Source organism: Megascapheus bottae, chromosome 24, assembly GCF_031878675.1.
Source record: "Megascapheus bottae isolate mThoBot1 chromosome 24, mThoBot2.hap1, whole genome shotgun sequence".
NCBI classification, from domain to species: Eukaryota; Metazoa; Chordata; class Mammalia; order Rodentia; family Geomyidae; genus Megascapheus; species Megascapheus bottae.
Genome location: NC_143532.1, coordinates 12,153,692 through 12,165,265, shown reverse-complemented (window position 1 = coordinate 12,165,265; position 11,574 = coordinate 12,153,692). Strand labels below are relative to the sequence as shown.

Sequence of the window (11,574 nt, the reverse complement as noted above, 5' to 3'; positions counted from 1 at the left end):
CCCTCTTTGTTCAACTTCCTTCCCAGATCTCCTCTCTCTCCACCTCAGCAAAGCATCTAGGGCCAGTTTATCACCAGCATGTGCCTCTATGGGCAGTTCTGCCCTCTGGAATCCCTCCTGAGCTTCTACCAATCTGATACTAAGGGTGGAGCTGCCGGCTGGCTTTAAGCCCCGCCTCAGCTCCCGTCCAATCATAGTCTTGTCCTTTGGGGGCTGGGCTCGTCGGGCTGCACTCCAAGTCACTAGATCTGGTACTAGGCTCACAGCCAGGGACCATGCGCTGCTGTTGCTGCCGTTGCTGCAGGTGCCACCACTGTCGGTGGCTTCCCCGGGCCCTGAGGCTGTTGCTGTTGCTGCCACTTGGTGAGTGCAGGTGTCCTGGACCTGGACTAGGCTGGGCTCTCAACAGGCTAGGTAACAGGGCTTGGGGAAGGGAAGGTGGGGAGGAGAACTAGAAACAGCTTTTCTGGTCACACTGAGGGCCAGGGTGGAGAGCAGTTGTGAGGACTCCATGAAAGTGTGACAATGGCTTCAGGATAGAAGGTAAAGTGTAAACTGAGCCTGAGTTGTGGGGGAAGGCCCTATTTCTGATCAAGGGAATCCAGAGAGGAATTCCAAACCAGCCTTGAGATCTCTTTGGTCCTCAGAGCATCTCGCCTGGATCACAATCCCTCTTAGCTTTATCTCAGACACCAGTCTTTGGGAAAGATGTAGGGATGTCAAGTGAGGCCAAGAGGCTACAAAGACTGGCCCATCTACCCATGGTCCCAACCCCTCCAATCCCGTCCCCCCAAACCCTTCAGGTGGAAATCTGACCTAATTTAGGGCCCCTGAAGCTAAAAGGAGCTGGTCATAGGGATAGGAAGCCCCCTCTTCCAGCACATACTGGCATCCAAATCTGTCTCGAATCAAGGCATCTCCAGCTATGCCCCTCAGTTCCCTGGAGTACCTCTTTCACGCTGAGTCACATCCCCAGAGCACTCTCAGGTAAACAAGCTCCTGGGGGTTGGTGGATGGCCTGGCTCATCCTGTCAACCATTTTCCATTCCCTGCCCCCAGTCCTTGTACCTCCCCTAGCAGCAGCTTCCGAGGGGACAAACCGCTGTAACACCATATACCAGGGCTTTGCTGAGTGTCTCATCCGATTGGGGGATGGCATGAGCCGTGGAGGCGAGCTGGAGACTGTCTGCAGGTACTGGCAGGTGGGAGGCAGCGGGCAGGTGAAGAACCCAGCCCCATCCCCATTCATTCCACCCTTAGGATCGATCTTCTTCCCACTCCCCAACCACCTCCCTAATCCCATTCTGTTAACAGGTCCTGGAATGACTTCCATGACTGTGCTTCACAAGTGTTGCTGGGCTGCCCGGAGGAGGCAGCTGCTGTGTGGGAGTCACTACAGCAAGAAGCTCGCAAGGCCCCACACCCAAATAACTTGCATGCTCTGTGTGGTGCCCCTGTGAGCGTCCGAGAGCGTGGCACTGGCCCAGAGATCAACCAGGAGACGCTGCGAGCAACAGCACCTGCACCTGCTCTGCTCCCTGCACCTGAGCTGTTGGCCGCTGCGCTGGCCCTTGCATGCCTCCTGGGGCCTCTAGCCTAACAAGTTGGGCCTGCTCCAGCCTTTTGCTGAGTGACCACCATTCTGGCTCTTGCAGAGTGCTCATGGTTTTCATTAAAGGTATTTATATTTGCTCTAAGCTCCTTCCTTTCTCCCACAAGCAGGCAGCTTGGCTGGGGCAGGGAACCGCCCTTCCCTCCCCCCCCAACCCATCCCTAACATGGGATGGGTGGGGCCAAGGGTTGCCACAGGGGATTCAATCTTCCTCCAGCAAACGTTCATTTCCCGATGGCAGTGCTGAGGTTTCCATTACACTCAGGTCCCTAGAGCTCCAGTCCTAAAAACCTCTGGTGGAGATCTGAGATTTGCCGGAATGTACAGCCTTTATTTCCCCTGGCTGGCTGGGTGGGGAACCTGCTGAGGTCTGGGAAGGTGGATTTCTCAGGCCTGCTGAAGCCTACTCACCTATCCTCCTCTCCAGGCTCTTGCCAGCCTCAAGGCTCCTGAAGTCTCATCTGTTCCTCTCTACTGAACAATCACCTCATCCTTGAAGACATGCTCAGACCCTGTGCTCAGTCCCTTCCTACTCTGGGGTTTGGTCTATCCACAAGGGGACTGGTGTCAGAAGATGGGGAGCCCCTGTCCAAGTCCACATTCAAGTCCTAGATAGAATCTGAAGCTACAGAAAGTAGGGTCACAAGGAGGGATTTTGTGGCTTCTGCGCATAAACTTGTTCTTTGAGGTTTGTAGCTGGAGACTCAAAACAATTCCAAGTTTTCTGGAAGTTGGGAGTGTGATGTGTGCAGAACCTCTATTTATCCCAGTGGGAAGGAAGAGGACAGAAGAATCAGTATAGAGAAAGCTGGGCAAGGGGAAGGCTTGGGAGTAGGGGTAACTCTATTCTAGATACACCACCACAACTTCTGTGGGCACTGTCATGGCCTCCTCATTGGCTTCTGTTATCACTTCCTCCATTTTATTCTCCACCTTTTCAATTAAAAAACAGATGTGTGTATTAGGCTGCTTTCTTCCTTGTCTGTAAGACATAAGTCAGTTCTGTCCATCCCTAAATCCCCTTGCTCTAGCAACACAGAGAAATTTCTACCTCTCCAGTCCTTGGGGCCAGAGGAAGCTTCGAGAAGTAAAGCAGTACTGACACAGGGATAAGAGGTAAGGATAGCAAATTTACAAGTGGATAAAATAGGTGGCTGACATATAAAGGCAAGAAATCCAAAGCAACTAACTGGGAAGGAGAAAACCAGGGGATCCGAGAACTCAGCAAATGTGTACACTTTTAGCCTATGTTGGGAGGCTGTCGGGCTGTCATCCCCCACGACAGTCAGGCCTGATGAGCCCCTTGCTTGGCCTCTAGGGTGACATGTGTCTCCAAACACCCCTGTCCAAGTGGGTAGAACCCTATGTCATTCATGCTTCCTAAACATCTTTCCACAGTGGCTGGCTCGGCTACCTCCTCTCTCTGCCCTGACACTACTTTTGCTCCTGTGCTTTATTCACTTAGACTCTTAGACTCATTACTATCAAGCCATTACCATCTCATATTACTAAAGGAGAAAGTTCAGAGCAAAAAAAAAAATCTCTCACAGAACTGCCTTCTTTGGCCATTAGAATTTTCCACAAAGAAAAACAGGACTTTTTTCTTCCCAGTGGTTCTTTTTTTTTTTTTTTGGTGAGTTATGAGGCTTGAATTCTGGGCCCGGGCACTGTCCCTGAGCTCTTCAGCTCAAGGCTACCGCCCTACCCCTTGAGCCACAGCCCCATTTCCCCGTTATCTAGTAGTTAAATTGAGATAAGAGTGTCCCGTTCTTTGTTTTTTTGTGTCAGGGCTCCCTTTGAACTAGATCCTCAGATCTCAGCCTCCTGAGTAGCTAGGATTATAGGTGTGAGGCACCCTGCCTGACTTTTCTGAGATTTTGTACACCTTTATTTTCTTAAATGTTAAATAATACCCTTCTTCGTTTCTTTCTGAACTCCTATGTATGACTTCTTCCAGGAAGTACTTGTTACCCCTGTAAGCAGAAATAAATCCATGTCTAGATCTACACAGCTCTGGAGTTTTGTTTTAGTACTGATAGCACTCCCTAGTTATTATCTACGTTCAGATGAGATTTCTCCAGTGTGGACTCAAAGGCAAGGAATATCTTGCCTATCTTTTGTGTCTCTAGCACTAATGTAGGCTAGATATAAAGATAGCATTTATGGAATATCAGAGATAAACAGAATCTCTAAATCCAGCATAGGAACTGTTATAGTACCTTGAGGTTGGATGAGAATACTGGATGCCAGTATACACAATGTTTCATCTCGGGGTAGACCCATCAGCTTGGGAATACTGCTGAGAGGGATTAAGTGCTGGAGCTCCACACCCCAAAACTCTTCCTTGGCCAGTTTTGGTGAATAGCTAGGAGCTGCCTGCTTCCAGGAGCAGGGGCTTGGCTGCTATGGGGAGCCACTGGTGGGATTACCATCCTGCGGTGACCTACTTTTCCTTTAGCTTTTTGCTCCCTAAGTCCCTACTCTTCATGGAGTGGGGTTAGGAGGGGGATGAGGGAGGGGGAAAGAATCTGCTCTCTGGCCAGGGGCTTAAGGGCTTTGTGTGTTTTATCCCTGAGCTAGAGGAGAGAGGTGGGCTGATAGCCAAGTTAATTGGGTCCTAGACACAGCTGCCCCAGCTAGAGCATCATGATAATAGTGTCTCACATTTGCAGCTTATTGTTCAGAAGGGAGTCTAGGGAATGGATGCTCTGAGCTGCATCCCCTCTTAATTAACATACCTTGTCACTAGCTCCTGCTCTTCTCCAAAGCCCAGAACAGCACCTGCAGATAGGGCTTGATAAACATGTTCATTAATTTGCTGCATGTCTGTAAAAGGAAAGTATTGTATGGGTTTCTGAGTGCCATCGAGCTCAGAATTCTGAGCCAGGCACTGGTGGCTCCAATATGTCTGTATTGGGATGTTCTCAGTTCCAGGATAGTCTGAGTAGGAAAAAAAAAAATCAAGAAACTCCATTTTGGGCCTGGAGTTTGGCCTAGTGGGAGAGTGCTTGTCTAGCATACACAACGACCCGGGGTTTGATTCCTCAGTACCACATACGTAGAAAAAAAAAAAAAGCCAGAAGTGGTGCTGTGTGGCTCAAGTGGTAGAGTTCTAGCCTTGAGAAAGTCCAAGGACAGTGCTCAGGCCCTGAGCTCAAGCCCAGGACTGGTAGAAAAAAAAAGAAAAAAAAAAAAGAAACTACATTTCAATGACAAAAAAAAAAAAACAAACAAGCACCTTCCCACCCCCACCAAATCCAGAAAACTAGGCATGACAGTGAGTGCATGTCATCATGTTCATCTCAGCTGCAAGAAGAAACCTAAAAGAGGTGATTTTAGGCACAAGTCTGGGCAGGAAATGAACCCTTTATTAAAAATAGGCTGTCAAATAAAGGGCTGAAAGTGGCTCAGCAGTAGAGGGCCTACTTAGCAAGCTTGAGGCCCTGAGTTCAAACACCAATACAGGAAAAACAAACAAAAGGTGAAACTTAGGGGCAAGAGAGGGCAACAGAAAGGGGTCCTTTTCAATAAGAAAAGATAGCTGTGGGGCCAGGAGTTTGGCCTAGTGGTAGAGTGCTTGCCTAGCATGCACGAAGACCCGGGTTCGATTCCTCGGTACCCCACATACATAGCAAAAAGCCGGAAGTGGTGCTGAGGCTCAAGTGGTAGAGCTCTAGCCTTGAGAAAGTCCAAGGACAGTGCTCAAGCCCTGAGCTCAAGCCCAGGACTGGCAAAAAAAAGAAAAGATAGCTGTGAAAATAGCAGAGATGATTCCAAAGTGTCTGTACCTTTACTAATTCATTAAACTTGGGAATTTTTTTTTTAAGACAAGGTCTCATGAAGTCTAGCTTCAAACTTGAGAGGTCCTTTACTTCCTCAGTGTTAAGATTACAGAGAGAGTGCTGGGCTCGGTGGGTCACGCCTATCATCCTAGCTACTCAGGAGGCTGAGATCTGAAGATCAAAGTTCAAAGCCAGCCAGGGCACAAAAGGACCTGAGACTCTTATCTCCAATTCACCTCTAGAAAAATGGGAAGTGGGGCTTGGCTCAGGGGTAGGGCTGTAGCCTTGAGCTGAAGAGCTCAGAGACAATGCCCAGACCCAGGGTTAGGGTGGTAGCCTTGAGCTGAAGAGCTCAGGGACAGCGCCCAGGCCAAATTCAAACCCCGTAACGCCCCCCCCCCCAACACACACACACACACACACACAAATTACAGAGATAACTGGGAATGTGGCTTGGTGGTAGAGTGCATGAAGCTCTGGGTTTGATTTCTCAGTACCACATAAACAGAAGCAGCCAAAATGGTGCTGTGGCTCAAGTGGTAGAATGCTAGCCTTGAGAATAAAGAAGCTCAGGGCCAGTGCCCAGGCTCTGAGTTCAAGCACTAGGACTGGCAAAAAAAAAAAAAAATTACAGAAAATGTCTCACTGTGCCCAGCTCCTAAATAATCAAAGTTTTTCTTTTTTAAAATAAAATTTTATATAAAACTATGGTAGGCAAAACACCCAAATGATATTTTACTGGTATTGTTTTTAAATTCAAAGTAAAACAGCGTATGAGGCCAATAGAAGACTGATCTATATTCTATAAGGAGATGTAAGAGAATGTTGAGAAAGTGAATGAATGAAATAAAGGAAGATTATAATGTCCCTGTCTTTTGGAGCATCTTTATTCAGCAATTTGGTAGTGAAACAAAGAATCCCTCATAGAAATCTACTTACTTTGTGCTTTTTTTTTGTTCAGTCCTGGGTCTTGAACTCAGGGCCTGGGCACTGTCCTTGAGCTTTCTCAAGACTAGCATACTACTACTTGAACTACAGCATCACTTCTGGCTTTTTTCTGTGTATGTGGTACTGAGGGATCAAATTCAGAGCTTCGTGCATGCTAGGCAAGCACTCTACCACTAGGCCATACTCCTGGCCCTTACTTTGCATTCTATTTTTTTAAAACTGCATTATTATTTTGGTACTGGGGATTAAACCCAGGATGTAGCACTTGTGCAAGTGCTTTACCACTAAGCTATGTCCCAGCCCCCTTACTGTGCATTCTTATAGCACACTTCTGTGTGCCCTGGTACCAGGGCTTGAACTCAAGGCTTTGTTCAGTCAAAGCTGGCACTCCATTTGAGCCACACTCAGTTTCTGCCTTTTGCTGGTTAGCTGAACATGAGTCTCAAGGATTTCTCTGCCTCTAATTTGATTCTTAGATCTTGGCCTCCTCAGTTTTTAGGATTAGAGGCCTGAACCTGTACTGTGCCCAGAGGTATATCTGAAAACAAAACAAAACCAATACCAGTCAAGTAACTTGCCACTCCATGGTGATAAAAGCAAAGTTTAATACATCTGAATGTCTGACATAATTTATGTCCTAGTTAAAAAAATAATAATTGGACCGAGAGTTTGCCTAGTAGTAGAGTGCTTGCCTAACATGCACGAAGACCTGGTTTTGATTCCTTGGTACCACATAGGTAGAAAAGCCAGAACTGGTGCTTTGGCTCAAGTGGTAGAGCACCGACCTTGAGGAAAAACCCAAGGACAGTGCTCAGGCCCTGAGTTCACTGCCCAGGGCTGGCAAAAAAGAAAAAAAAACAAAAACAAGTTAAAATTGAAGTCCATCTGTTGCAGATTCTGATGTCGTTTCTAGCAACTTGGTTCAAACTCACCGCGTCTCCAACCTCACTCTTCGAAAGCCCTGTAAGGTGGCACAAGTCGAGAGGTGGAGGCAGGAAGATCAAGAATTTTCGGCCACCACGGGCAGGGTGTGAGACTGTAGCTTCAAAACACAAAGGGCTGGGATGGGGCCCAAGTGATGGTCCAGGTGTGGGCCAAGGGCGAGGCACTGGGTTCAGTCCCCAGCAAACCCCTCCCTACTTCTCTCCCACAAAGCCCCTTCCTCCCACTAAGAAATCTTTTAAAGTTTCTACTTCCTGAAGTCCCTCCTTTTTATTCTTTAAAGTATAAATCCCGTCCCGCAGCCAGCAGACCAGAGCTACCCCAGGGGGGTCCCCGCCCACAAAGGCGTTGATTGGCAGGCGACGCTCAGTGCGCCCTCCGTCACGTGACCCGGACTCCCCAGAAACTCCAATCTCGTTTCGCTCGATAGGCGGTACCGGTTTGTTTTGCCGTCTGGCGCGCGATGTGATGACGCCACGACGCTGACGCCGGAGAATGGCGGCGGCGGCGGCGGCGGCGGCGGCCGTGGCCGCGACCGAGAAACGGTCCGCAGAGCCGCAGAGACGCCGAAGAGCCAGCCGCCCGCGCGAGGTGAGGCGGCACGGCTCTGGGCGACGGCCGAATGGGCGGGAGGGGCTGACGAGCTGCAGCCGCAGTTGTTCCCTGGTAGACCAGGGCCCGCCCCGGTGCAGCCGGAGCCCGGCCGGAGTGCTGTGGGGCCTAAGGTGCCGGGAAGCAGGCCGGTCAATAGCTTCTCGGGGTCCCCTGTGTCCGAGAGTGGCTCGATGTCGAAACCTGCTGTCGTGGTGGGCTTAGTGGACCTGGTCGGCTGCCCTGCCTACTGTCCGTTTGTCCCCCGTCCATCACTGGTTAAGTTGACTTCACTTGGTTGCCCTCGACTGTCTTCTCGCGCCCCACGCTGACTCCACATTTAGGGTTGAAAGCCAGGATACAGCGGGGCAGTTGATCCCTTCCTTGTACTGGCTAGAAAACAAACCGGACCCCTCGCCTGCGAGGCAAACTTGTCATCTGTGCCAGGAGAAGCCTAGTACTCACTGTGAGTCCTTTCCTATGAGACTGCTGCAATGATCATTCCCACCTGAAAATCGAAAGTCCTTCGCTACCTAGCATTGGCTCCTTAGTTACTGAAGGGTGATGGCTCAACTGTTTCACTTGTGGCATTCAGCGATCTTTATATTCTGGTAGAGAACTAACCCTATAGTTAACACTTGAGCATTTCTGCACTGGCTACTTTTAGTAGTTTATTGTTGAAGCTTGAGAACTTCCTGTTAGCTCTTGTGATTCCGTGTCCCCCCCCCCTTTTTTTTGGGTGGGTCTTAGGGGTTGAACTTGGCCTGGGCTCAAGGTTACAGCCCTACCCCTGGGCCTGAGCATCGTCTCTGAGCTCTTCAGAGACCAAACCCCATTTCCCGTTTTCTAGAGGTTAATTGGAGATAAAAGTCTCAGGTCCTTTTGTGCCTGGACTGGCTTTGAACCTTTAATCCTCAGATCTCAGCCTCCTGAGTAGATAGGATTACGGGCGTGAACCATCGCGTCGGACTCCATGCCTTTTACATATGCAGTTTTCTCAGTTACTGGTTGTCTTTCCTTCCACTCTACCCTCACTCATAATATGGAAAACTGAATGTGTTCTTTAACATCCACTCCGAAATTTCATGGAAACGCCTCCCTTCATGTAGCAGCTAGCAGTACTACTTGCTGAATCTATTGGGATAGGTTACTAATTTATGAATGGATATATAGATTCAGCCATATTATCATCCGGGCCAAGATCTGGGATAACCACAGCAAATTCCTATGTATGGAAGTCCTGAGCCTCTACAACACTGATAATTTAAAATCTCTTGAGGTAGAACTCAGAATCCAGGCCCTGTCTCTTAGTTTTTTTTTTTTTTTCTGCATAAGGTTTTGCTTCAAATGATACGATCTAGGGTTGATATTTGTATTTTGGGAAAAGAAAAAGTGTAAATGATTTTGGTGTATTTCCTGGTTGAGGACCTGTGTCTTTGCCTCAGGAAGTTGTCTCTTTTGCTCATTTGAAAGGGGTACCTATGGGCGGGGAGTTTGGCCTAGTGGTAGAGTGCTTGCCTAGCATGCACAAAGACCTAGGTTCAATTCCTCGGTACCACATGTATAGAAAAAAAGCCAGAAGTGCTGCTGAGGCTCTAGCCTTGAGGAAAGCCCAAGGACAGTGCTCAGGCCCTGAGTTCAAGCCCCATGACTGGCAAAAAAAAAGGGGGTGCCTATGCCTTATGGGCTTTGGACCTGGTTTCAGTTTCTGAGATATTGAGGCTCTTGAATCCTAGTTTCCTAACTCCAAAATAGGAATAATCATGCCCACTACATATGATTATAGATGGGTGAGATGATACATAGCAGATGCTTAGCATAGTTAAAATCTTGCTGCTTTTATCACTAGTGGCAGTTATTCCCAGAATGGTTCTTATCAAAAGAAAATCAATCTGGGGCTCATGTGTGTAATCCTAGGTACTTGTGAGGCTAAGATTAGAAGGATTGTCACAGTATGTGCCTATAACGGGTCTGAGCCCTGTCCTTGGGCTTTCTCAAGGCTAGAGGCCTATTCCTTGAACAATAGGACCACTCTGGCTTTTTCTGAGAGTGTGGTACTAAGGAATAGAATCCAGGGCTTCCTGAATATTAGGCAAGCACCCTACTACTAGGACACACTCCCGACCCTGTACCTATTATTGTAGCTGCATGGGAGTTGAGTTTGGGCAGAAAGCAAGAAGACCTTATCATAAAAGCTAGAGCTGGAAGAATGGCTCAGAAGTAAAAGTGTGAGCACCTAAGTTCAAACATCAGTACCACTAACAGAAAAGTTCATCTCCTCCACCTTATCCCCTAGGGCTAGGGATCAGACTTAAGCCACCAGACATGACCTTAATCAAATTCATGCTCTCTCAGCTGTAAGCTCAGCCCCAAGAAAAATTAGACGTTAATAAATCTGTTTGCTCTTTAGACTAAGCTTAAGTAGGAAGCTACATACTTGTTTCTTTGAGGGCATTTCAGTCCTCAGACTTCATTCGGATACATGCAATTGGGTATTTACAAAGTTATTTTGGTCTAGTGATAGAGTGCTTGCCTAGTGTACACGAAGACCCTGGTTCGATTCCTTGGTGCCACTTACTAGAAAAAGCTGGAAGTGGTGCTGTGGCTCAAGTGGTAGAGCTCTATCCTTGAGAAAGTCCAAGGACAGTGCTCAGGCCCTGAGCTCAAGCCCAGGACTGATCAAAAAATTTTTTTAATATGTTAGAGCTGGAAGTTTGGCCTCGTGGTAGAGTACTCATGTCCTTTGCATGAAGACCTGGGTTTGGTTCTTCGGTACCATATACACAGAAAAAAGCTGGAAGTGATGCTGTGGCTCCAGTGGCAGAGCACTAGCCTTGAGATTGTGCTGAGTATGTGATACTGATGAATCGAACCCAGGGCTTCATGCATGCTAGTCAAGCACTCTACCACTAGGCTACACTATGTGCCCCGGAGTTTTTCTTATAGGACAAAATCAGCCCCAAACAGGAAGTCAAGAGATAGGTCCATGCTTGGCCACCATTATCTGAGTGGCCTTAGGCAAGTTTCTCTATTTTCTTGGCTTGTTGCTTCTGTAGAGGGTCAGTGTAACAGTAGTGATCAGGGCACATGTCCACTGCCACTGTTAGGCAGGCTTGTGTTTTCTTATCACGATAAGAATTGGGGCCGGGAGTTTGGCCTAGTGATAGAGTGCTTGCCTAGCATGCACGAAGACCCAGGTTCGATTCCTTGGTACCACATACATAGAAAAAAAAAGCTGGAAGTGGTGCTGAGGCTCAAGTGGTAGAGCTCTAACCTTGAGAAAGTCCAAGGACAGTGCTCAGGCCCTGAGCTCAAGCCCAGGACTGGCAAAAAAAAAAAAAAGAATTGAAGGTGAAGGTGCAAAGCTGGGCATGGTGGCTCACACCTGTAATCCTAGCTACTCAAGAGGCTGAGATCTGAGGATCGAGGTTCGAAGGCAGCCTGGGCACTGAAGTCCATAAAACTTTTATCTCCCATTAGCCACTAGAAAATGGGAAATGGCACTGTGGTCAAGGGATAAGGCAGTAGCCTTTAGCCTTGAGCTGAAGACAGTGTCCAGCCCCAGGGGTAGGGAGGTAGCCTTGAGTGAAGAGCTCAGGGACAGTGCCCAGGCCCAGAGTTCAAGCCCCATGACCTACAAAAAAAGAAGAAAAAAGGAAAAAGAAAACAATTTGAAAGCAAACTCTAGAGAATTGGATA

General features: G+C 48.1%; 2 protein-coding genes across 3 annotated transcripts in view; both read left to right on the top strand.

Moving 5' to 3' along the window:
* The first annotated feature begins 275 nt into the window (after positions 1 to 275).
* On the top strand, positions 276 to 1,600 carry Nrn1l (neuritin 1 like). The gene is made up of 3 exons (XM_090357057.1): positions 276 to 363; positions 1,060 to 1,192; positions 1,315 to 1,600. The coding sequence occupies exons 1-3, from the start codon at positions 276 to 278 to the stop codon at positions 1,598 to 1,600; spliced, it is 507 nt and encodes a 168-aa protein (XP_090213183.1).
* Positions 1,601 to 7,779: 6,179 nt separating this feature from the next.
* Pskh1 (protein serine kinase H1) overlaps positions 7,780 to 11,574 on the top strand; it is a 43,303-nt gene continuing 39,508 nt past the window's right edge. For both annotated transcript variants that reach the window (XR_016539548.1, XM_090357408.1), the window contains exon 1: positions 7,780 to 7,875. The gene's annotated coding sequence lies outside the window, so the exon portion shown is untranslated. The remainder of the gene's footprint in view (positions 7,876 to 11,574) is intronic.

Excerpts from the sequence above, each read along its gene's own strand:
- Nrn1l (XM_090357057.1), top strand. The coding sequence starts at position 276 with ATGCGCTGCTGTTGCTGCCGTTGCTGCAGGTGCCACCACTGTCGGTGG. Across the intron at positions 364-1,059 it reads GTTGCTGTTGCTGCCACTTG|TCCTTGTACCTCCCCTAGCA; the intron begins GTGAGTGCAGGT and ends CCCTGCCCCCAG. Across the intron at positions 1,193-1,314 it reads GAGCTGGAGACTGTCTGCAG|GTCCTGGAATGACTTCCATG; the intron begins GTACTGGCAGGT and ends TTCTGTTAACAG.